Raw genomic sequence first — 27083 nt, 5'->3', positions numbered from 1 at the left:
AGGAGCAGGCTGAGACAATGGGTCGGCCGGGGCAGTCAGGTTTGTGGATTTTGGGCAGGAGGTAGAAACGGGTGATGCGGGGTTGTGGGACTATGAGGTTGGAGGCGGTGGATGGGAGATCCCGTGTTAGAGTTGGTTGATTAAGTTAGGTTGGGTTTAGGGTTGATTCATTGATGAGTTAAGTTGGGGTTAGGGTTGATTGATGAGTTAAGTCAGGGTTAGGATTGATTCATTGATGAGTTAGGTCGGGGTTAGGGTTGATTTGTCCTGGAGCACAGGTTTTCCCTTCCTCCTTGTTCAAAAACAACAGCAGTTGCATTTGCATAGTGCCTTTGACATAGTGGAATTTTGTTTCACAGGAGCCTCATTAGCGAACATGCAAGCTGAGCCACCTAAGAAAGTGTTAGGACCCAAGCCTGATCGAACAGGGATTGGTTATAAAGTGTGTTTTAAAGAAGTGGAATTGAGATTTAGGGATTGAAGGGCTGAGGTCAGGCCCTTGGTAGTTGAAGGTATGACAGCCACTGGAAATCAACAGATCAGAGGAGACCAGACATTAATATCACAAAGAGTTGTGCAGATCTGGAAGAAGTGGAGGGCAAAGGCTTGGAGGGATTTGAAAACAAGAGTGAGACTTTTAAAACCAATACATGACATTGCTCAAACCAGAGTCAGTGTAGGTCGGCTGGCGCTGATATTGGAAGGGCTGTGATCTCTGAGGGCTCGAGGAGGTTAGAGACGTAAGGAGGGATTTGAAAACAAGGCTGAGAATTTCCAAATCAAATTGTTGCCAGACCAGACGGCAATGTAGGTCAGCGAGTAATCCTCAGTATGCTGTTCTAACGAGGTGTTAGTCTGATTGTGAGGCTTTGCTTCCATTAAAATAACTCACCAAGAAACACACACTTTAATGTGTTAAGTGTTCATCTGCTAAATCTTGCTAGCAGTGAGATGTCACCTTTCTCCCCTTGGTACAGCGACTTGCCATTGCTCTGTCAGTGCTCTGTGGTGTGGAACAATTAGCACCCATCTGTCAAAGTTGAACAGAGAACCCCCCGCCCCCAAGAGGGGGTATAACTTTGTCAATACTCTGTGAGCTGTGACTCAACAGTGTCATTAATGCAAGGGTTTGGGAGTCTGTACTTACAAGATGATCACCAATCAACTTATGAGGAAATTCAGAGTAACAGCAGGAACTCCTTTATTGGGAGAGGGGTTTCAGTTTATTCTTTCACGGATGTAGGCATCACTGGAAAGCCAGATATTCATTGGCTGTCCCCGATTATTCTTGCACTGATAACTACCCTCTTAAATGGCCCAGTAAAGAGTGGGTCTGGAGTGGGTAAGGATGGTAGATCTCTACTGCCAAAGGACTTGAGTGAGCCAATCTCTTTTTGGAAAACGACAATTGATGATGGCTTCACAGTCACCGTTTTGGAGGTTAGCTTGCAATTTCAGATTTGCATTGTGTGACCTGTGTTGTAGAGGGGCCAGTTAGCTCAGTAGGCTGGATAGTTGGTTTGTGATGCCAGTGGCGTGGGTTCAATTCCCACACCAGCTGAGGTTACCATGAAGGGCTCTCCTTCTCAACCATTTTCTTCATCTGAGGTGTAGTGACCCTCAGGTTAAACTCACTGTCTCTAATGTGAGAGCAGTCCTAAGGTCTGGTTGGACTTTGGCAACTTTATCATTACTTAGAGCATTAGTTTGGGCCTCTGGATTAATAATCAAGTGTCATTTCCAGTATTCTCCTCCACTTAACAACCCCTCACACACATGCACACACATACCTCTGCTCCCAGAGGGAGTCTTTGACATGAACAGCGTAGAGGCATTTTAAATAGAAGCTGAATAAACACACAAAGATATGCCAATTGGGTGAAATAGAGCATAAGTGCCAGCATCGACCTGCTGGGTCGAAGGGTCTTTTTTTGTGCTGTTATTTCCACCTTCTTTTAATGTGAAACCCAAAATAGTTTGGCAAGTGTAGGAATTCACAGTGACTTCTCTTGGATGTTGCAATGTATCACCTGCTCCCTGCCATCTGTACATAGGAGGGACAGAGACATCAAAACCCCACCTCTTGTTGAAGATGCAAGCTGAAGGAGTTATGGAACTTTGACCTCGGGGCTGTTTTGTTTTGTGGAGTTGGCCTGTTAGTGGAGAACAGGAGCCAATGGGTGCATGAGTCACTGCAGCATCTTGGTCGTCCAGGAATAAAGCAGCATCTTGTTCCCTGAGCACCTACAAACAGCAAAGCGCTGCCCAACTGCACACTGCCCTGGCGATTATGATGAAGGGCTTATACCTGAAACATTGACTCTCCTGCTTCTCGGATGCTGCCTGACCTGCTGTGCCTTTCCAGCGCCACACTCTTCGACTCTGATCTCCAGCCTCTGCAGTCCTCACTTTCTACTATCCAGCTGTGATAGTCAAAGGATTATTCGTCACCTTCCATTGTCTTGAAATCAGCATCTCGTGGACCTTGTTCCTTCTCGCAGAGTGCTCCCTGAATTACACGGGTTCATAACATAACTCCTCAGAGGGCGCTATCACATCGTCATGTCACCCTTTATTTAGACAATCCACACCGACACCTCACCCATCCCTTCCCGTGACCACCACCTACCCCAAGTGTACTAGAGCCTGTGGTAGCCCTATTGGTCTGTCCAGCCACCTATAGATTCACCCAGAGAGTGGGAGAGAGTCATCCTTGTCCGCGTGGGACCACCGATGACTTACAGGTGGAGAGTTGTTGACAGTGATCCAGTTCCCTCAGAGTCAGCTCTCAGAGTGAGCAGAATCTCTGACACTCCTGTTTCTATCTTTCAGCCAGGGCTCCCTTTGGACCAGGCTAATGGCCCCAATCAGGGAACTCTTATTCTATGAGGTCTGTCTGGCTGACCTCGTTACAATCACTGCAGTTCAGTTGAGCCTTGCTGGATGCCATCACATTGTTGGAAGTGCATTAGATGTTCTGAGCTTTCTGAACACAGTGTAACGTGCAGCTTTTGAAAGGTGCTATCGAGTCACGCACCAAATGGGGCATCCGTTGCCTCAATGATTGTCGCTCCTACAAAAGTTCACTCTTCCATGACCTCTGCGCTCCTCTAGTTCTGACGTCTTACATGGCCCCAACATCTGCCGCTTCACTGTCGGTGACTGTACCTTCAGCTGCTAATCTCTGGGATCCTGCCCCTGAATCTCTCCGTCTCTCCTTTCAAAAAAGCTCCATGGAACCCAACCCCTTTGACCAAGCTTTGGTCACCCGTTCCAATATTGCATCATCTGTGTCTGTCTAAAGTTATGGCACTGCTGTGAACTGCTGTTGAACCTTCAGTGGTGCTACACAAATGCAATTGTCTTTGTTAGACAACGTCCTAATTTAGCTGTCTCTTGGCAAGAGCCCAGTTCGGGAACTGGAGACAGCAGACCGGAAAATCCAATACCTTTTTCACTTCTTGGAAATGTTAAAAATAAAAGACTACACATTTCCCTTTACTTCACACAGTGCTTCAAAACTGGTGCTAACGTTTAGAGGCAGTTCCAAGGTATGCTCTTGACTCCTACAACACTCGAACGACCCTTTGGCCCTTTGAGTCTGTGCTGACACACTACACGAACACCACTTTCTAACACTTTACCCGTAGTCTTGAATGTTACAACAATTGCTCAAGTGCTTTTTAAAGGTTTGTGAGGTTTCCCATCTCAACTACCCTCGGAGGCGGTACGTTCTCACAACCCTTTGCAGAGTGCCAACTGGGTGTCGGAACTGGATGGTTCTAAGTGAAGTTGTAAACCCAGCGATTGTCCTGCAGAGTCTAGGATTCAAACTGGATGCTGCTGTCATGGAAGAGAGGGAGCAAAAATTAAAATAATGATGGGACTGTTCAAAATGAGAGACGGAAACAGAAATTGCTGGAAAAGTTCAGCAGGTCTGACAGCACCTTTTGAGAGAAAGCAGACATAACGTTTTGGGTCCAGTGACCCTTCCTCAGAACCCAAAGTCTGCTTTCTCTCCACGGATGTAGCCAGAACTGCTGAGCCTTTCTAGCAAGTTCTGTTTTGGTTTCTGATTGCCAGCAGCCACGTTTCTTTCGGTTTCTGTTTAAAATGAGCGTGTTTTAAAGAAAAAGTGACAAAAGTCCTGTGAGCAGCAGGGAGGAGAATGGCTGTTTGATAAGCAAGTCATTGGACGAATGTTTGGTGACACCTGCAGGAACACACACAAGCAGATTTGGCAATCCAGATTAGAGCAGGGCATCAATTCGGCTCAGTTCATCTGAGTCTTTTCTGGGCCGGCTGAAGGAGGAAAAGTGATTGCAAAAGCTGCCAGATTCTCTCTTTTCAAACAAAACCCAACAACTTCACTGGTACCTTTCAGCTTGGGGCCTTGGAAGTGGCTATGACACAGGGCCCCCCTGAACAGTATCATATGTTTCACTGGCGTATTTATGAGGACAGGTTTCATGGACTTGGTTTGTATTCTCTCAAGGGTCAAACTGAAAGAAAACAGTGTGATAAAGTACATGGACACCTGGGAGCAGTAGGCCATTCGTCCCGTCAAGCCAGCCCCACCAACCCCAAAAAAATCATGGCCGATTCAATTTTGGCCACAGCTCCATGTTTCTGCCCACCCCCTTTGACTCCCTCATTCATCGAAAATCCTATCCACCTCTACCTTCAAAATATTCAATGGCCCTGCCTCCAACCTTCTCTGGGGAAGAGGTCTTCAAAGACCCTCAACCCTGTGAGGTTTTAATTCCTCTCTTGGTCTGAAATGGGAAGAACCCTGGTTTTTAAATGGCGGCCCCTAGTCCTCGTCCATCCCCCCCCACACGAGGAAGCATCTGATCAGCATCTCGGTAGTCCTGGAGAAGATGGTTCCTCTGGTGTGCGGAAGTCCAGACCAAGTGGGGAGAAATAAACAAAAGTCAGGAAATGCTTTCAGCAACTGGAATTCTCTCCGACAAAAGGCTGTATCTGTTGAAAAGTTAAAGACTAAAGTCTATAGACGTTTGCGACAGTTGTAAAGTTTGTATAAAATTTAACAGCGTACAAAGATGCCCGTTGTCCTGCAATGACCATGCTATGATCATGAAGCATCTATCTACTCCAAAACATTTACAGGTTCGGGTGGATTGAATACGCTAAAATGCCCATAGTGTCCAGGGATGTGTAGGCGAGGCAGGTTAGCCATGAGAAATGCAGGGTTACAGGACTGAGTAGGGTTGAGTCTGGGTGGAATGCTCTTTGGTGGGTTGGTGTGGACTCAATGGGCTGAATGGCCTGCTTCCACACTGTAGGGATTCTATAAATCAACTCTAATCCTGTTTTCTAGCACTTGATCCATTGTACGTTAAGGCATTTTAAATCCCCATCTAAGAACGTCCTCAATGTATAATAGTTCCTGCCTCTACTGCCCCCTTCAGGCTGTGAGTTTCTGATATCCACCATCCTTCAGGGGAAACCATTTCCCCTTTACCCCTCCAAATCCTTTATGCCCACCGGGGATTTGAATGAATTAATTAGTTGTTAGTTAAGGATAAGGATCAAAGGCTAGGACATGTTGAGGTGTTGAGGTGTCATTCCTCTAACAGTAAGGTTCTAGGGCTGAATGGCCTCCTCCCTGTGAAGGGATCCTACTGCTTCTGTCCACCCCACCTGCGAATCTAGTTTCCTCTCAGCCGTCTGACAGTGTTCAAGGGCACTGACAGTTGCACCCAGAAACCCATCAGCAAAACAATTAGACAAATCTGAGGGGATTTATTTCCGTTTAATGGGCATCATTCTGTTCCTAGTATTTTCTTCAGATTCACAGTCTGTGCTGAGGGTGGCATTGAGCAGCGTTGGAAATTAAAATTGGAGAAGTATGAAAAAATTCAAGTTAAATGTAACAAGCCTTTTTTTTTCCCTTAAAACCATGAAAAATTAATAACCCATTAAATGAGCGTTGAATTATTAATACACACCATCAAATGCCTGCTAAGATGGCACGTTCAGCCTGCATGCCCTTTCTCTTATTTTAGTCCCATTAAGAATTACTCTGTCAAATCACACTTAACCTTTCAAGCTCTGAATCACCAGTTGCCCTGCAGTGTAGCCTCAGACTTGTGTTAATTGCTGGCAATGGAAATGATCCCAGCTGATAGTATTACTGGACAAGTCAGAACTGGCTGAAACTTGGCTTGAGAGATCATATATTTAATTTTTGCAGTTGTTTAGTCACAGATATACATTCACACAAGGCAGCAGACACTCTAGAACAATAAGACATAAGTTCCTTACACAAAAGAAAAAGAGAACAAACAAAACTGTGGCCAGCAGAGAGAGAGATTTTAGCACAAGTGTCAAAACAAAATTTCAACCATTTTCCCAACGTCATCCTCTACAGACAATCAATCCCAAAGAAATGTCACCCCAATCTCAGCTTTGAAAACTTTACTTCCCTTCCCCAGTCTCTTTGTCTCAGAGACAGTTTTGTAATTCATCTCCAAGTCAACCGGCCTGAACCTTTCACAGTTTGGATGGTCTGACCTTCCTCGTTGTAAGAACTTGAAGATTTCTATCCAAACTCTCCTGGCTTAGAAGACTCACAGGCTAGAAATAACTTCTGCTGAGGTGACTTGTCTCCTTGAACTGAATTGAACTGAGAAACCTGTTTTTTTCTGTGAGGATACGAACTGTTTTCTTCTGAACTGAACTCTGGGTTCTTCTGAAATAAAATTTAGAGTCTTCTGTTCTGAGCTCAGAACTGAAATGATTGCCTTACTCTGTTCATCTGTCATAACCTCAATATTCTAAATATTTTATCCACTAACACCACCGATGTCCAATGGATAGTTGGACCATAAGACACTGGAGCAGAAGTAGACCATTCCGCCCCATTGAGTCAGCTCTGCCAATCAATGAGATCATGGTGGATCTGATAATCCTCAACTTTGATTTCCAGCTTTTCCCCCATTGTGTTCCCCATTGGTTCTCTTAATGATTAAAAACCTGTCTACCTCAGGCTTGAAAATGCTTAAAGATCCAGCTTCAACCATCCTTTTTGGTAAAGAATTCCACAAATTCACAACTTTCCATGGGAAGTAATTCCTCCTCATCTCTGTCATAAATGTGTGATCCCTTATTGTGTCCGGTCTTGGATTTCCCCAGTGGGGAAACAACCTTGCTACAGCTATTCTGTTAAGCCCTCTAAGAATCTGATATGTTTCAATATAGTCGCCTCTCATTCTTGTATATTCCAATGAGTACAGGCCCAATCTAATAATCCTCACGCAACAATCCCTCCATACCCGGGATTAGCCTAACAAGCCTTCTTTGGAATACCTCCAATGCCAGGATATCATTCCTTAGATACAGGGCCCAAAACTGTTTACTGTATTCCAACAGTGGGCTGACTAGTGCCTTGTGCAGCATTGATCTCTGTGGCACTGCACTAGTTTCAGATTGTCAGACTGAAACCATCTCCCTTACCCAAACTGTCTGTCTTCTATTGGTTAGCCAATCCTCAGTGCATTCCAGTAAAGCAGCTTCAGCAACAAGGGCTCTATCTAAATAAGCAGTCTAATCTATTCATTAACCACCTTGTGAAAATCCAAATATATTACATCCACTGCTTCCCTTTAATCTATCCTGCTTGTTATCTCCTCAAAGAATTCCACTAAATTTGACAGGCATGCTGTCCCCTACATGAAGCCATGCTGCCTCTGTTTGATTGTGTTATGTGCCTCTAAATGCTTTGCTATTTATCCTTTATAATAGACTCTAACATTTTCCCAATTAAGACACTGAGCTAACTGGCCTCCAGTTACCTGTTTTTGTCTTCTTTCCTTTCTATGTAAAGGTATTACATTGACAGTTTTCCATCAGAGTCTAGAGTTCCTGTAATGATTACTACCAGTGCGTCCACCGTCTCCATTGCAGCTTTGTTTTTAATATCCTATCCATCAGGTCCAGGGGATTTATGAATCTTTATCCCCATTAGTTGCCCTCGCACTTTTTCTCTAGAGACAGTTATTGCATTTAACTACTCTCCTCCTTTTGCCCCTTGAGTGTTTAATAATTTTGAGATTCTATTGGCGTCTTCCCCTGTGAAGACTGATGCAAAGTATTGATTTGACTCCTTGCCTTTTCCTGGTTTCCCAATATTATTTCCCCAGCCTCATTCTCACCCTATGTTCACTTTGGCTTCTTTCTTCCTTTTATTGAAATTTTTAAAAAGCTCTTACTTTCCATCTTAATATTACTTGCGAGTTTACTTTCACAGTTTAGTTTCCCCCTCTTCATTTTTTTTTTGGCTGTCTTTTGTTGGTTTTTAAAATTTTCCTAATCTGCCTGCTGCTACGTTGTATGTTTGCTCCTATTTCTAAGGGATTTTTGACTGTGACATCCTGCAACATTACACATCCCCAGAGTTAGTTGACCGAAATCACATGTCATCTTAGAAATGATGGATTTAATTCATGTCCAAATGATTTTGTACCCTCTCAGCAAAACAAAATCAAAATCCATCCTTATTTTAAAAATCCAAATTCCAAAAATCATGAGTCGAGAGTGTGTGTTGCTGGAAAAGCACGGCCGGTCAGGCAGCATCCGAGGAGCAGGAGAATTGATGTTTCGGGCAAAACTGATGCTATCCTTAACTTCCCTGGTTAACCATAGTTGCCTTATCCCCTTCCTAGACTCCTTCCTCCTCCATGGAATATGTCTTTGCTGTGAGCCATGAACTGTTTTCTCAAATATCTGACTTTGTTTCTCAATCATTTTCACTGCTGTACTCTTTTCCCAGTCCACTCCACCCAGTTCTGCCCTCATTACTTTGTCTTTTCACTTATTTGAGTTTAGCTCAATTGCTCGTGACTCAGGTTCCTCTGTCTAAAACTGAAAGCTAAACTTGACCATGTCATGGTCACTATTTCTAAGGGATTTTTGACTGTGACATCCTGCAACATTACACATCCCCAGAGTTAGTTGACCGAAATCACATGTCATCTTAGAAATGATGGATTTAATTCATGTCCAAATGATTTTGTACCCTCTCAGCAAAACAAAATCAAAATCCATCCTTATTTTAAAAATCCAAATTCCAAAAATCATGAGTCGAGAGTGTGTGTTGCTGGAAAAGCACGGCCGGTCAGGCAGCACCCGAGGAGCAGGAGAATTGATGTTTCGGGCATAAGATCTTCATCATTCCTGACGCTACCTGACCTGCTGTGCTTTTCCAGCTCCACACTTTCGACTCTGATCGCCAGTATCTGCAGTTCTCACTTTCTCGAAAGATCATGAGAATATGATGTTTATCACAGTGATGTTGGTTTGGGTGGTACCACACCTGGGATTCTGCGGAGGCATGATGATATTGGAAAAACTGATTCCTCACTTAAGCAAGGGAGGAGATTGTTGGGGGCCCAGGTGGAGATATTTAATACTTCGCTAGCCACAGGTGAAGTGCCAGAAGACGGGAGGATAGCTAATGTGGTTCCTTTTTTCAAGAAAGGCAGCAGGTATAGGCCAGGTAATTACAGACCAGTTAGTCTGACAGCAATGGTCAAGAAATCATTGGACAAAGTTTTGAAGGACAGGATTAATCAATACTTGAAAAGGCAGAGATTGATCGGGGTAGCCAGCACAGACTTGTTAGAGGGAGAGTCTTTCTGACTAATTTAATTGAGTATTTTGAAAAGGTGACTAAATATATTGATGAGAGTAGTGCAGTTGATGTAGTTCATGTGGACTTCAGTAAGGCCTCTGGCAGGGTTCAATGTGGGAGGCTGATCCAAAACATAAGAGCCCATGGATTCCAAGGCAAGTGGTTAACTGGATCCAAAGTTGGCTTGCAAAGAGAAGGCTGAGGGTGATGGTGGAGGGTTGTTTTCACAATTGGAAGCCTGCAACCAGTGGTGTACCACAGGGATCAATGCTGGGACCCTTGCTGTTTGCTATGTACATCAATGACTTGGAAGTGAATGTCGAATGTATAATTAGTAAGCTTGCAGATGACACAAAAATTGGTGGATGTTGTTGACAGATACTCTTGGGCTATCACAAGGTTGATTTTGATTAGTTGATCAATTGGGTAGAGCAATGGCACTAATAAGTGTGAGGTGATGCATTTTGGGACATCTAATATGGAAGGATGCACACACTGAATGGCAGGTCCCTAGGGAGTACAAGTCCATTGATCCCTGAAGGTGTCAGCGCAGGTAGACAGGGTGGGAAAGCAGGCATACGGGTTGCTTGCCTTCATTAGCCAGGGCATAAAATGTAAGAGCAAAGAAGCCTTGTTACAACTTTATAAAACATTAGTTAGGCCACAGATGGAATACTGTGTGCAGTTCAATCGCCTCACTGTCAGAAGGATGTGAATGCATTGGAGAAGGTGCAGAGGAGATTCACCAGGATGCTGTCTGGGATGAAAAGTTTCTGTTATGAGGAGAGACTGGTTAGGCTGGGTTTGTCATCCCTGGAGCAGAGAAGGCTGAAGGGGGGCAACCGATTGAGGGATACAAAATGATGAGAGGCATTGACAGAGTTAGGGATGGTGTGATCAGTCTAGAGGCTCACCAGGTTAGGGGAGAGGAAAATTGACCAAGATCCTTCTGCCCATCTCCGTTACTACCTGGTTGACATTTGCACTGGAAGCTGCTGCATGGGTTAGAGTTCAGGTCAGTTCAAGGTTAAGGAGCAAATTGGATAAGTGTAGTTGGTGTTTGTTGGTCGACACAGATGTGATGGGCTGAAGGGCCTGTTTTCATGCTGTATGATTCTTTGACTCGATTATAGTGCTCAGCCGGTTTCCCTGTTGATTTGGTTCCTCAAGGTATCCCTTTATAACCAGCCACACTGCCTTGAGTTACCTGAGGGATTCTGTGCCTGAGGAGTGATCATTAGGTTGGGCTCCAGAGAGGTGCCAACAGTGACTGTACAAGACATTAATGAGACCGCAGGGGGAGGACTGCGTGTAGTTTTGTTCCCTGTACTTGAGAAGAGAAGTAGTTGCATTGGAGGCAGTTCAAAGGAGGTTCACTGGATTGATCCCAGAGATGAGGGTTTTGTCCAAAGAGGAGAGATTGAGCAGTTTAGGCCGATACTGTCTGGAGTTTAGAAGAATGAGAGGAGATCTCATTGAGATATATGAGATGCTAATGGGGGTTCACAAAGTAGACATGGAGAGGATGTTTCTTCATGTGAGGCAATCTAGAATGAGAGGTGATAGTTTTAGGACAAGAGGTGGAAGATTTAAAACAGAGATGAGGATACGTCACTTCTCTCAAAATGTCGTGAATCTGTGCAAACCACTGCCCCAGAGTGTGGTGGATGCTGGGACATTGAGTACATTTAAGGAGAAGATGGACAGATTTTTAATCAGTAAGGGATTGTAGGGTGTTTGTGAACGTGCAGGAAAGTGGAGTTGAGACTGAGCTGAGATCACTCAGGATGGTATCAAATGGCGGAACAGGCCTGAGGGGCTGAATGGCCTACTCCTGCTCTTAGTTCTTAAGTTCTTATGACTACCAAGTATCTTCAAAAGAGGAGGGACAAGACATTCTTAAGATCAATATAAACGTCCTCTCTTCCCATTTACTTAACCTGTGCTTTTAGCTTATTTACATTTGCCTTGAAGTCAGCCTGTTACCATCAGCATTGGTGCACAGCTACAGAAGAGTATCCCCTCTGCAGACTGAATAAGTGAGGATTTGAATGAGGAATGAATCACTTTGAAATCGCCAAACAAGGAGGCAGCCGCTTGCTTCTATTCACTAAATAATTAGATGAACAGTGATGTTTGTGACATGATATCAAACTAAGATGCACGCATCAGTTAACAGCTGTTTCATCTAACCCGACATTTTCTTTCTCTCTCTCTTCCATTCTAAAATATTGTTTCAAAGGCTACCCAAACTTTGTCGCAACGTATGGCCGTGGATACCCTGGATTCGCACCCAGCTACAGCTACCAGTTCCCAGGTATGTAGACCCTTGATTGCAGCTTACAGCGGCTGCCTTAACTCTCTCAAACCCCACCCCCCCCCCAGTCACCGTGTTAGTGAGCGTGTAGCGTAAACCATGATGCTCCTGTCTGACTGGACACCACGGTTTTATCCCAGTTCCCTGTGAGAACCTCTGCTGGTTGTTTGTGAGTCGTTAGGTGGTGGAGTGTAGGAGTAGTTTGGGATGAAGTGCTGCATTTGGAAATTGAGGGTGGGTTGGCCGGTTGCGAAGCTATTGCTTAAATGTCGTAGATTCATTTTAAAGTTAGTTTTACCTTCACACCTCACCTTGCCCTTTGGTTTCACTCACCCTCTGCCAAATAACATTGCTGTCTAAGAGAGTAGTAGGGCAAAATACTAATGCCTGTACCTGGAAATCCCAGTGATCCCTCGATCCTCAACACCTGCCCTTCTCCCCCCCCGCAACCAACTTTTCCCCAGGCTTCTCTCTTCTGTAATGGAGCCTGATCGCTGCTCAGTTCCTTTAAAAGCCTTGTTTCTGCCACCCTTGTGACCTTAAGAACTTGCCATCTGCAGAAAGACAGTGGCATATCCTCTTGTGAACATGTTAAATTTAATGGGGTGTTGGCACTGTAGGCAAATTTGGCATCACCTCCCCGCCATCTCAACCAGTGTCTCTGAGACGCTAGTGATGATGGACCCAAACACAACCAAGTGGTTTGCCAAATTATCTCAATGGGCATCAGGGAAGAGTGAGCACATTACCAATGGCAACATCATCACACATAGGCCTGATTGTCACGAGCAGTGAAATTCCTTCTTTAAAAGTCCTTGAGAAGACCATCTTTTATTAATTATTCGTCCATGGAACGTAGGCTTGAACGGTTAGGCCAACATTTATTGCTCATCCCTAGCTCCCAGAGGGTTCACTTAAGAATCAATTACATTGATATGACCCTGGGAATCACCTGTAGACCAGTCAAGGTAAGGATAGCATTCCCTTCCCTAGGGGATATTAGTGAGCCAATTAGGTTTCTCCCCCCGAAAATCATTGTCACTTGATTCTTAATTCCAGATATTTATTGAATACAAATTCCACCAATTACCATGGCAGGATTTGAACTCAGGTCCCCAGAATATCACCAGGGTCTCTGGGTTAATTGCCTCGTGATAATACCACTAGGCATCACCTCCTCAAGGGAGTCTGTGACACACACCAAACATGAGTACATTGGCTGTCCAGTCGTGTTCTGAGTCTCCTTACTCTTTGTCCCCATACCTGAGGATTTAGCAAGTGCGTCCACGAGAAACAAAATTTCACTCCCAAGTTTGGGAATGCTGTTTCCATCCATTCACATTGTGCAGAAATTCTAATGGGTAGCGTAACACATTGACCATCAAAATCACCCACCATCATTGCTCAACACACTCAGGGTAGCCAGCTAACAACCATGGTCAGGTCAAGACAGCTCTGTACTTTAGACTTTTAGTTGCATTGTGTCTGTCTTCTGATAATGTGTTAGTTTGCAGTTCATGATTAAATGACTGTGTAGCACAGAGAGAGAGGGAGGGAGAGAGGTGCAGTCTGTTCATGTTTATCTGCAGTTTGTGAGCATTCCGATCTACCCCGGATGTTCCTTGCCTTTCTGAGGATCCAGCAGGGTGGGTAGCCCAGATTTATATTGTAATGAGCTGACCGAGCCATGTAACCACCAGTGGGGCATGGGAAGGAAAACAAAAGACAGACCTTTATCTGAAATCGAATTCGGCTTTACTGCCCAAATTCATACGTCGGTGAAGGGTGTTGTGTACTTTGGAGGATGATTATTCTGTCCCTAGCGAGGCATACTCGGAGAGAAATAGATGCCAAGCTCTCAAAATTATTAATGAGGTAGCATGCTATTCTGTGAAATTACACTTTAGAAAGTCAATCAGGTCAGCAATGAGGTCACTCAGACTATCCATTCAATTGGATGATGTTATCCAGCTATAACTGGATCTAAAATTCATTAACTTCTGACTCTTACGATGACTAAAGTTGTTCGTTTCTAAGCTTCAGTCATCATAACCTTCCCTTTCATAAAGTTCCTCTGAGTCTGCATGGCATTAATAGGAAGGGCTAAGTAAAATACGTCTTTTAATTCACTCATGGGGATATGGGAGTCGCTGACTAGGCCGAAGTTTCTCGTCCATCTCTAGCTGTCCTTGAGAAAGGCAAGTATTAGGCTGTGGCTCTGGTAGATGTCGTGAGGGCCAACTTCATGTCCTCAATTTCTGGGTCGGCTTACCCCACTGGCCATTCACTTGACAGTTCTTGACGGCACGCGGTGGTTGGTTGCGTCTTTAACAGAGTGCCACCACTGAGAGGTCAGCTCATGTTGATACAATCAACATGATTGTCAACATACCTAGCCGGCCAGGTATAGCTGGGGCTAGTGAAATCTGTGGCATTGCTGTGCGATCACCTGGACTGAACTGTCTGTCCTCTGCAGAAATGCTGGGTAGATATGATGGTGTTGAGACACTCGGGAGCTGTGGAGATTATAATTGGCTGACCCCTTTCCATAATATTCAGAAGGTTGCCCTTTGACCTTTAGCACCCACAGGGCCTTTTATAGGTTCTGGCATTCTCATTCTCATCGTGCAGAAAGCCAACACCAGCTAACATTAGCCGTTTAAATGCTTGGGACATTTGACTGCAAAACGACTGTTCTACTAGAGTTTAGTTGTTGCTAACACTTTGGAGTTTAGCAGAATGAAAGGTGATCCCATTGAAAGATGTCATATACTGAAATGAGGGGGTTGGTTGGTTAACTCAGATGCAGAGTGACACCAATATTGCAGGTTCAACTTTCACACCTTATGAGGTTACAATGAAAGTTTCTCTTTCTCAACCTCTTCCTCCTCACCTTAGGCGTGGTGACTCTCAGGATAAACCACCATCTGTCGTGTCTCTCTCTCTCTCTCTCTTTAATGAGACAGCAGCCCCATGATCTGGTAGGACTTTGGCAACTTTGCCTTTAGTCTAAGGAGACTCAAAAGGGGAGGCTGAAGGTGGTTCCCTTCTGGGAATTTCAACATTCAGGAGGAACAGTTTAAAAAAAAGAGGCATCCTACTTCAGATGAAGATGAAGTGGAAATCACCTTTCTCAGAGTTCAGAATTCTCTTCTCCAGAGAGCTGTGGAGGCAGGGCCATGTTATTGCTGAGTTAGACAGGTTTTTCATTGACAAGAGAGGCTAGAGTTAAGGGAGACCAATCAGTAAAATGGAGTCAAGGCCTCAGTCTGATCAGCCATGACCTTATAGGGGGGAAGCTGGACCCAATGGTCTCCAGCTGCTCCTATTTTCATGTCCTCATTGGTACATCCAGATATTTTCTGATGGACCTGTTGCGAGAGGTTATGACACACTTCTGGAGTAGATGGGACTTGAACCGAGGCCTCCTGTCCTAGAGGTAAGGATGCTCCACTGTGCCACAAGAGCCCATCTATCATTGCATCCTGAATATTTCCTAATCCATGTGTGAGGCCTTGCTGCTACATACCTCTGGATCAGGTGGGACTGGAACCCAATCCTCCTGACTCACTACCACAGTGACACAAGTGCCAGTCCATTGATGTATCCAGGCGAGTTGAGAATAAGGTTATTCAGGTGTCCACCAATCCTCTACCAAGGAGGTGAAGTGTAGTCTTAATGAAGTCACTCCCAGTAAGTGCATTAGTACTTGATGCTGAGATGGATGCAGTAGCCTCCTACTTGCAGAGGCGGTAAATCCAGTGTAATCAGAGACACTCCAATCGGAGGGAGCTGAACTACCTCCCTTCAGTCCAAAGCTCAGTGTTTGTGTTTTTGTGCGTAGGTCCCAGGAAAAGCCACCTATGGTTCTGTGCCTGGGAATCTCCCAGAACACTGCTCATGGTGTGATCTGTGAGTGTCGAGCTGTGAGCTGTGATTGGCACTCTCATGCAAGAAAAATGCCTCTATAAACGGCAGAAAAAAACAGATACATCTCCTTAAGGGTTTCAGCACTCAGTTGGATCACCTGTGTACTCCAACTAGGAACTGAACACGAGACAACTGTTAATACAATGCAAGGGGGCAATACTCAATGCTGTGTGATAATGATGGTTCTGATGTATAGCATTATAGAGTCTTAGAGATCAACAGCACAGAAAAAGGCTGTTCGGCCCATTGCACCAGCACCTGTCAAAAACAGTGACCTAACTTTTCTAATCCCATTTTCCCATATGAAGGGGAAACATTGATAGGGACCCACTTGTTTACACAAATGATCATTTCAATTAAGTAAATGAATCAACTGAAATATTAATATCTATCATAATTCCATCGTATAGGTGAATAATGTTGCCTTATTCCACTGTATAGAGTGTATGGCTGTCTAACCATTCTGTCTGGCCCTGGTGATAACCATACCTGATGTCAATTGTGAGGTATAACTCTCAATTTCAGGCCAGTTTCTGTCAGTACATCAAATAATCTGGGATTGCTAAACCTCCCTTGGTTTGTTCTCTGTTGATTCTCTTGTACCTGACTTTGATAAAATCACAGGATGGTTATATTGCAAAAGAGTGATTATCTCCTCTTCCCTGTCAAAAACCAGAGTTGAAATGTATTCTTCCACATTTTCAGGTAGGCTCCAGATCTCAATTACCTGCTGCTTCAAACTCAACGTTTTTCCCAGGTCACCTTTTGGTTCTTTAGCCAATCTGTGCCCGAGTGTTCTCGAATCATCTGTCATTAGGAAAGGTTGTCTCTGCCTGGGTCAGGGTACCACAACCAGGGGTCTGTGTGGAGCAGGGGAGGGGGGGGGTATGAGGGGACATCGTGCTCTGGTCTGGGGTTGGAGGCCTGGGGTCAGGAGTCGCACCAAGACCTGGTCATTTCAATTCATAGCCCTGGTCTAGACCTCCCATGGTTTTGAGAGACATCAACCCCAAGAAAAACCACCCCAACCTTCCCTAATTTATCTTTGGAACTGAAGTCCCTCTTCCCTGCATTGCAGAATACAGTCACAGAGTAGTACAGCACAGAAATAGACGCTTTGGACCAACATTCTGGATCAGTGGTGCTGGAAGAGCACAGCAGTTCAGGCAGCATCCGAGGACAGGCAAAATCGACGTTTCGGGCAAAAGCCCTTCATCAGGAATAAAGGCAGAGAGCCTGAAGCGTGGAGAGATAAGCTAGAGGAGGGTGGGGGTGGGGAGAGAGTAGCATAGAGTACGAGGCGTTCTTCCTCCAGGCATCTGGTGGTGAGGGAGCGGCGGTGGAGGAGGCCCAGCACCTCCATAGCTTTGGACCAACACATCCACGCTGACCAAGATTCTCAAACTAAACTAGTCCCACTTTCCTGCATTTGGCCCATATCCCTTCAAACCAATTTCCAACTCATACCCATCCAGATGCCTTTTAAATGTAAATTGTAGCATCTCTACCACTTCCTCTGGCAGCTCGTTCCTTATTCTTTCCATAGTCTGTGTGAAAACGTTTCCCCTCAGGTCCCTTTTAAATCTTTCTCCTCTCATCTTAAACTTATGCCCTCTAGTTTTAAACTCCCCTACCCCAGGGAAAAGACCTTTGCTAGTCACCTTATCTATGCCCCTCATGATTTTGTAAGCCTCTATAATGTCACCCTTCGACCTCAGACACCCTGATGGGGTTAATGAGTCTGCATCTTGGTGAAGGTCTGCACGTTATAGAATATTAAAACACCCTATTGCTTAATCCAACTCTCTCACATAGTTGTGATCCCTGACTCTAGCCCATGTGCTGATATATCCTGTTGACCTGGATATGGATTAAAGACACATTTCTGGAGGCCAATGGACCCCGTTGCCCCTGGAAGCTAGGCATGTTCCCCAGTCCCCCTCCCAAAACTACCCTCCTCCAATCCTACGATCCTTTGTCCCTGTAAACAAGGCTGTCCACCTACCATGGGGCCTTCCAGAAATCCAACCCAGATGTTCCAAAGATCGCCAGTCACAGTCAGAGAGAGCTACTCAATGAAGATCACTTTCTGACAAATGACATTGTTTACCAACTTCTTTTGAACGAGATAGTCATGTTGGGACACGAGGAATTTAAGGACCAAAGGGTTGTCTGAGCAAACTGCTCTGTACTGACGGTAATTGTCATAGAGTCATACAGCACCGAAACAGACCCTTTGCTCTAACCATCTGTGCCAACCATAGTCCCCACCTGCCTGCGCGTTATCCATATCCTTCCAAACCTTTCCTATTCATGTACTTATCCAAATGACTGTTAAACATTGTAACTGCTCCCTCATCCACACTTCCTCTGGAAGCCCATTCCTCATGTACGGACCACTCTTCTTATAAAAAAAGTTGCCCTTCATGTCTTTTTAAAATCTTTCTCCTCTAATCTTAAAAATATGCCCCCAGGTCTTGAACTCCCCCACCACGGAAAGGATACCTGCCATTCACCTTATCTATAACCCTGATGATTTTTAAAAATTCTATAAGGCCATCCCTCAGCCTCGTGTCCACCTGCTTCTCTCTCCATCTGACCCTGTCAGCATATCCCTCTGATCCTTTCTTCCACATATTTATGTTCAGTTTTCCCTTTAAATGTGTCTTCTAATTGCCGCAGCCACTCACTTTTGGGAATGAGTCTCACTACACTCCAGGTGAAAGGATTTTCTCTGAGTTACCCACTGTGTTTGTTAGTAATTGTCTTGTATTTCTGAATCTAAGTTTTGGATCAGGGTAAGATTTGACAGTATTGAGCATCAAGGAATGTGCCGAAAGCAGAGCAGACTTCCTGTTTATTTTAGTTTTGCTTCCAGGACTGATGTTTGATACACTGATATCCATGTTGAATTAGGCAACTTTCAGAAATTTTATAGTAAATCTATAAAACATACAGTAGATTCCATCTTTCCCTGTCTAGATGCCAATCGCTCCCCACTAGTTGCAGTGTAAGAACCCAGCTCTTTTTCAGATTTTTAAAAATAATCTAGAATCCTGAGAGTGCAGTATCAGGCAATTTGACCTATCGAGTCCACACTGACCCAGGGAGAACATACAAACTGCACACAGACAGTCACCTGAGGCTGGAATTGAACCCAGGTCCCTGACGCTGTGAGGTAGCAGTGCTAACCACTTAACCACTGTGCTGCTCCAGATGTATTCTGACGCTCCTTTGGAGCAAGTGGGACTTGAACCCAGGCCTCCTTGGCTCAGAACGTGGGACACTACTAATGCACCACAGTACCGTTCCTTCCCCCCCTACCCAGTGCTTTTCTGATTAATAAACCAATCACGCAGTTTACAGATTATGATAAGCACTGTTCAACAGGGGCAGTGTACTAATAAAAAGCATCTGATAAAGAGAGGGGCTAATGGTGTTGGAAGGAAAAGATGTCTCACTCTTGCTCTGTGCTTATGCCCACCTCTCTCACTAAAGGCATCGCGGGCAGAGGGTTAAATAGGGCAGACAGATAGAGCCTTTATCCTCAGATGGTGATGGCTAGCAAGAGGGGATATAGCTTTAAATTGAGGGGTGATAGATATAGGACAGATGTCAGAGGTAGATTCTTTACTCTGAGAGTAGTAGGGGTGTGGAACACACTGCCTGCAACAGTAGTAGACTCACCAACTTTAAGGGCATTTAAATGGTCATTGGATAAACATGTGCTTGACAATGGAATAGTGTAGGTTAGATGGGCTTCAGATTGGTTTCACAGGTTGGCACAGCATCAAGGGCCGAAGGGCCTGTACTGCACTGTAATGTTCTATGTTCGATGTTTGTTTAATTTTGAAAAAAGCCTACTAATGAACCACTCAATGAAACAAATGACAATGCAAGCACTGCCGACCAGGAGCTGCCGACCCCTCAGAAGCCAGCTCTTTTATTGAAAGACCCATCACCCAATTAATTTATTAAACAACTCAACTAGTAACAATCAACAAGTACTGTCCACTGACAACAGTCAAAAAGATGGAGAACACAAAGGATGGATTAAATCACGATAATTCACTCCAGCCCTCGCAATGCCCAGCTCTCTCCTGGTTAACACTGCTGCCTCACAGCGCCACAGACTCAGGTTCAAGTCTACCCTTGGGCTGTGTGGAGTTTGCACATTGCTCCCTGTGTTTGTGAGTGTTTTCCCCGGGTGCTCCTGTGTCCTCGCACTGTCCAGAGATGTGCAGGCTTGGTGGAGTGGCCGTGCTAAATTGCCCAGTGTGTCCAGGGATGTGCGGGCTTGGTGGAGTGGCCGTGCTAAATTGCCCAGTGTGTCCAGGGATGTGCGGGCTTGGTGGATCATTCAGGGAAATGTGGGGTTACAGGGACAGGGTAGGATGCTCTTCAGAGGGGTCGGTGTGGACTCGATGGGCCGAATGGCCTGCTTCCACACTGATAAATGCCGACAGCTGAGCTCTTACAAACGTCCAGGGAGCAACACCTGCTCTGTAGATCTGGAGCTGCTCCTTTTTTACCTTAAAGGGGACATGCATTTCTAACTCTGACAGGTGATGTGGTCGGGGGGGGGGGGGGTGCAGAGAGTGTGAAATGGCCGCAAGGTGCACTCTGAGTGCTTTGATGGTTAGCTCTCCATGCTGTCAGTCAGCCGTGTGGATGCAGCCAGGGCCCTGGGAGCGGGTGACTCAGGCATCACCCAGAGAGCTGTTTGACATCACTGAAGAGAAGATGAATATAGTGAGGTTTTCCACTGCTATTTATAGCTCAGTAACAGGCGGAGGCAGAGTCTAAAAATAAAAAACTTCTCCACGTAAGATTTTATTGTCTCAAGTGCAGGCTATTTTTGGGTCCGCTGCCGCATTTGAATTAAATAAAATGAAGTGGAGAAGCTTTGGGTGTGAGAGAAAGGTGGGTAATGTACAGGGGAAGGAATGACTTCCCTGCCAGTGTTTAAATTCCCCTTCGTCACTGTCCCACCATGTCCTTACAGACGCATTCTGATGAATGGCTTTGTGCATACGCCCTGCTAATACATTGTGTCTTACTAAAACAGTGCAGTTGTGGGCAAATGTCAGCCTGCCTCTAAGGTTCAGTGAAAACAAAGTGGCTGGTACTTTGTACACGGTAATGTTACAGCAAGGCCAGTACTAGCAATATTCATTCAGCATGTGTGAGCTAACCAGGAAACATCTCGCCTTCTCTTCCCTTATTGGCTGTATTTCTTTTTGTTTCTCGCCTGTCGAAATAAACGTGCCTCGTGTATATTTTGGATATTTGTGCATAGTTCCTAATTACATTACAAGTGATCATCCACCCCTGATTTACTTATACTTTTTTTAATTTAATTGCAATTTCTTGGGTTCTTTTAATCCCTTTGGGGTATCGCTCCATTAATTTCTTTTCTTATTTCACTTTTCAGACTGTTTCCAGATTTCACAAGATATTATTTTTATCAACTAAATTATTTTTCCTCTTGCAAATTAGCAAGGTCTCCTGCAGTGTTCATGAAAGCCTGAATGGCTAGCTGTGATTAACTGTTGGCTTTCGCTGTAATTATCTCTAATAATAACTGCCTGGGCCCAACACCTCTTTTATATATAAATATATATAATACTTTATATATTTTTAATTATTTTTTAAGACACATTCCATGGGCTGTCTGCCATTTCGCTTCCTGCATGATTTAGTTGCTTGTAATTTAAATGCTTGCTTTGATTTTTTTTGCTGTATTGTATATAAACATTTGCTGTTAAATGTCACTTCCTTGATTCTATAAACTGTGGATGGCACAATCTATCTTTACAGTCACTAAATAGCTCCTCCCCCCTTCTCACAAGGTTTCAGTTTTAAAAAGAAACGTTCTTATTTTTAATGGTCCCTGAAGTAAAAAATAATGAAAAATATAATAGCGGACAGCTATGAATCTGCTGCGCTATCATCTTCTGGGATTTGTTTTTATTAAGTGAGTGGTTGTCACAACAACTTATCGTTAAATAGCGCCTGTGACATCCCAAAATGCTTCATACCAGCGTCCTCAAACACATTTTGACGCATAATATATTTTAGGACAGGTAGCTTGGTCGAAGGTTAGATTTTCACTAACGAGCACCCAGCGGTTGGAGGCCTGGGGATGAAGTCCGTCTTTCTAAACTTGGGAAGGAAAATATTTTTCTTAAACCTGTTACCACACACCTCTACGGCAATGGGTCCTGAACCAAAATCCCCTGGCCCAGAGCTAGGGACACTACCACCTTGCCACGTGAACCTTAAACGCTGCTAGTGTGTCACCAGTCTGAACTTTCTCATAATTGGCCTTTGGGGAAACCCTGGGTGACTCGATGTGAGGGCTTGGTCTTCTTCCCCAGAGTTAAAAATCACTCACTGGCTTATAGTCCAAAAGGTCTATTTGGAAATGCAAGCTTTCGGAGTGTTGCTCCTTCGTCAGGTAGCTAGCCCTAAAAGCTTGTACCTGCTGTTTGAGTTTTGACTTACTCCAACACTGGCACCTCCACATCATGTTCTCCTCCAGAATGATTGTGTCACAATGAGACCATAGTGTCCTCAGTGAGGGAGGGGGATTAACTTTAAAGCAGCTTCCCTCTTCTGCACCAAAGAGTGCACATTGAGTTTCGACTGCGAGGGCTTCCATTGCCCAATAACTTGCTGTTGCTTGTGGCCAAAATGCACTTGACAAATGAGCACTCTGACTGAGTGGCAGGATCTGTGTGGCACTGTGTCCTAATGTGCACTCATGACCCCAGAATTGGGAATAGGGAGGGGATTAGTGGAAGGAGGGGTTGTAAAACTCAGGTCCGTATCTCAGGGCTATGCCATAAGCTGCAGGGACTTTTAAAAGATTTAACAAAAAGCACTACATGAAAATTTGTGAGAAGTGTGTTGTGTGCTAGGGGTTTAAGTGTGTTTTTAAAAGGAGAAAGCTCCCTTTTCATGGCTTACCTAGGCTGCTTATTTAACCCCCATGAAAGCTGTTGACCAAACCCGAAAACAAAATGGCTGCCCTATAGGCATGTTGCTGTCATAACAACGTTGCCAATTTTAACAACCAATAGCAGGAGAACGTTATCTTTAAATGGTGCAGATGAACAATAAAGAAATTGTTAATAAAATAAAAATACAATTTTAAGAATTATCCATATTCTAATCAAAAATCCAATTATTTTGGTTAGTTTTTTTTATTTGTCATCCAAAGTTAAAGCTTTTGGGCCTACTTGCTGTTGAAGTACTCTCCACTCCAGGAGTCCAGCTGAAAAAGGCTGAATGAAGTCAGTCAGCTTATTTGATCTTTACTGATCTGTCCAGTCTGTACAAGCCAGTGAAAAGAAAGCTTTCTTAACTTCATTTTTTTGAAGGTCACTTAATTACTAAGTCACGGAATCCAAACAAGCTTAAATTATCACGTCACTCTGTTCCTGTTAATTAAACATGCTTGATGTAATTAATTGCATAGCCTGAAATAGTGTTGAAGTCACTGGCTTTCTATTCTGTAATATTTTTTTTGTAATGTGAAGACACTGGTCTCTTTGTTACTTCTTATTCTGTGATAGCAGAACCTCGAATGCTGATTGTTGCTTAGTTTGAAAGTGTTTGCTTTTTTTTTTCTGTTGTGGATTAGAATGATCCCTTTTCTCACTGACCTGTAATCATAGCTCTTGTGTTCTGCTTTAAAATTTCTTTTTTTTTCCTTTTTTTTAAGAAGTATTTCGCTGTACCTAATTTAGACAGACAAATAAAGAGGAATTCCTTTGACAAATCTCATGCAGTATGTGTGTGCGCACTCTCCTCTCTTAACTGCAATTCCCATTTCTTGTTTGACCATTTAACAGACAGCAAACCTCTCCCCACCAAGCCTCAATTGGGCAGACAAGGGCGTAGTGCGATTCCATTCGCTACTTGTACCATTCTCGATAAAGGTGTCTTGGTTGATCTGAGTGTCTGTAGGCTAGCCACAGTGACAGAGTTGCAGAGGGGAGTGTTAAGAAGAAATAGACAGAGTTCCCTCTTTCCTATTGCGGTCTGGTGACCGTTTATGTATCTTCTCCCAGCTCCTCCAGCAGAAAAGAAAATACAGTCTCACGGTGACGCTGTACAAGGTTGAATAACTCGCTGGTACCTCCCGGCTGGGCCCACGTGGGAAAGACAGACAGTCGGGGCAAAATACCAGTGTACCATCTGATGGCCGCAAAATGACATCCTAACATGAGTACACACCGTCGGGGAAAGCCAGGGTCACAAGCAGACACACTCTCGTGCAAAAGTATTTTCTATCATCATCTCAGGACTGTGAGAGCCATAGAGATGGGTCTTCGCACCAAGACTGTGTGGTCATTAAATGGTCTTACGGCACACCAGCAGGGTGGGCGTGTGTGTGTAGTTTAAGGCTGCGCTCGCTCTGAGCTGTCCTTTCCAGTGATGCAACCGAAACAGAGGTGTGGGCCAGAGAGTCAGAGAGGTTTTCCCTTCCACGTCAACCCCTGCCCAAGATTGCAGAATTGAAAATGGGGCACCAAGCAAGGAGCCCAGCACGTTAATAGTCAGTACTTTAAAGATGATGGTGTTTTGTTTTGGCGAGCCACTGATTTTGTCGTTGTGCGGACATCAATTTGGCGCTGTCACACACTCTGATTCAGAGCGGCAGGTATCCCACACTGTCACTGAATTGCTTCTCTTGTGTGGGGGAGTGATATGACTGTTAAATGGTTAAATTTGAGCAAATTACCAATATGCATCATTTTTCACGCTAAATTTGACCAAATTCATGCTGAATTTAAGCTTCATTTGAAGTTGAAATTTCATAGTTTATTTAATCACTAAACAAACACCCTCATCAAATCTTGCATGAATTTTTCTTGCATGAAATGACAATTGCTTTGTTTGGTAAGAGTACTACCCCGGTGTCTGTTTACATATTTGTGTTGGTGTGTCTTTTTGTGTTCTTCCTGTTTCTGCTGACTCTCCTGCCTTCTGATTTCCATACAATAGTCACAGTGTAGACACCTACAGGCCGCTGTGTTCTCCCCGTGCAGGAGCATAGGGCCCTGCTGGTTCAACCTTTACCAGCACTTCATTGAGTTACAGGATTTACTGGTTTGCACCAAAAAGACAGTTTCTCTATTTGCATCCCAGCAGTTCAAAATTCTACTTTAATTGCACCCCTAGCATATGCAGATAAATAAAATACCACGGCTCAAAGTGTTTGCTCAAGCCTCATAGTATCAACAACTGTCAACTCTCTCACCCTTGACCCGCTGAGTAAAGTGGAGACTTCACACATTTACACAGGAGCAAACAGCGGGCAGGCTAGTAACAGAGCATTCACCTGGGCTATTGGGATTGCTAGCTGAAAATGTGTTGCTGGAAAAGCGCAGCAGGTCAGGCAGCATCCAAGGAACAGGAGAATTGACGTTTCGGGCATAAGCCCTTCTTCCTATTGTGGTTGCTAGGCCAGTTACATACATACATACATACATAAATACACACACACACACCACCACACACACACACACCCCTGGAGGGACCAGATTTACAAGAATCAGAGGGAGTACCTTTCCGCAGCACATTGTGGAGATCTGGGAAGTCTTGCCTGAAATGGAAATGATTCCGTTTCAGAAGGTTTGAACATAAATGTTTCAGGGTTGTAGGGAAAGGGGCCAATTGGGCTGCTGCTTTTTTAAATGGCCTCCTCCTGTGCTGCCTCTTTCTGTGATTCGCAGCAATTGGGCTGGTTAGACAGAAAACCCCACAAAACTGCTCCTTTACCCTGCTCCTTTACCCTGCTGGACCATAGGGACCTCAACACACAAACACAGTGAGTGACCCTTACCCTGCTGAATGAACGACAGTGTTTCCTTGCCCGACTACCCGGGGAACTCTGCACAGTTGCGCAGTGAATAGCTCTCAACCCTGAAAAGACAGGAGCATCGCAGGACTGCGCAGTAAGTAACCTCTAATTACCAGCTTTGTACAATGTTAGGACAATGACCACAAAAAGGAGATTTTAAAAGAGTTAACAAATGTTGAAAGTCTTGTTGAGTGAGTGATATTGCTGTGGACACATTGAATTCTGTGTGATATTTGGAGTGGTAGGGGGGTTAAAAACTGGTGCATGATGTTCAGAGTCACCTGGAACAATAACTGCCCGAGGGTCACATTATCGTTGTTTGAGAAAGGAAATGTTAACTCTCACGGTGCTGGTTGACTTTATTGCTAAGGCAGGGTACAATTAGGATGGAACAAAGAGGGGAGGGGGTGTGGGCAAAGCAGGAGGGAATAAAATGCGTAGCGTGCACCAAGGTCAAGAAGAGTACCGACAATTATTTTGAAGAAATGTAACTGTTCCGTTTTTCACTCGGGTTAAAACGGGGATAGAGGATGTTTTGACAAAGATTCCAATTAACAGGTTCCCTCCCAGTCTGTCCCAATTTCAGGTTCTCTCCCAGTCTGTCCCAATTTCAGGCTCTCTCCCAGTCTGTCCCATTTGTAGGTTCCCTCCCAGTCTGTCCCATTTGTAGGCTCTCTCCCTAGGCTCTCTCCCAGTCTGTCCCAATTTCAGGTTCTCTCCCAGTCTGTCCCATTTGTTGGTTCTCTCCCAGTCTCTCCCATTTGTAGGTTCCCGACCAGTCTGTGCTGAAAATGTGTTGCTGGAAAAGCGCAGCAGGTCAGGCAGCATCCAAGGAAGAAGAGAATCGACGTTTCAGGCATAAGCCCTTCTTCAGGAATTCTGAAACATCGATTCTCCTGTTCCTTAGATGCTGCCTGACCTGCTGCGCTTTTCCAGCAACACATTTTCAGCTCTGATCTCCAGCATACAGGTTCTATATGAGTCTGTCCCATTTGTAGGTTCCCTCCCAGTCTGTCCCATTCACAGGTGCCCTCCCAGTCTCTCCCATTTGCAGGTTCCCTCCCAGTCTGTCCCATTTGCAGGTTCCCTCACAGTCTGTCCCATGTACAGGTTCTATATGAGTCTGTCCCATTAACAGGTTCCCTCCCAGTCTGTCCCATTTACAGGTTCCCTCCCAGTCTGTCCCATTTGTAGATTCTCTCCCAGTCTGTCCCATTAACAGGCTCTCTCCCAGTCTGTCCCATTAACAGGCTCCCTCCCAGTCTGTCCCATTAACAGGCTCCCTCCCAGTCTGTCCCATTAACAGG

The 27083-nt window shown here is 44.6% G+C and overlaps 1 protein-coding gene across 28 annotated transcripts in view; it reads left to right on the top strand.

The window, feature by feature from the left end:
- msi2b (musashi RNA-binding protein 2b) overlaps positions 1 to 27083 on the top strand; it is a 573147-nt gene that overhangs the window by 410711 nt on the left and 135353 nt on the right. For 27 of the 28 annotated variants that reach the window (XM_043718217.1, XM_043718222.1, XM_043718221.1 and 24 more), the window contains one exon: positions 11898 to 11972. In XM_043718217.1, the coding sequence (XP_043574152.1) occupies positions 11898 to 11972 (75 nt within the window). Of the gene's footprint in view, positions 1 to 11897; positions 11973 to 21336; positions 23689 to 27083 lie in introns of those variants that run through there. The other variant, XM_043718242.1, reaches the window with a different exon arrangement.

The sequence above is a fragment of the Chiloscyllium plagiosum genome, chromosome 28 (genome assembly GCF_004010195.1).
Source record: "Chiloscyllium plagiosum isolate BGI_BamShark_2017 chromosome 28, ASM401019v2, whole genome shotgun sequence".
NCBI classification, from domain to species: domain Eukaryota; kingdom Metazoa; phylum Chordata; class Chondrichthyes; order Orectolobiformes; family Hemiscylliidae; genus Chiloscyllium; species Chiloscyllium plagiosum.
This window is presented reverse-complemented; position numbering and strand designations above follow the sequence as displayed.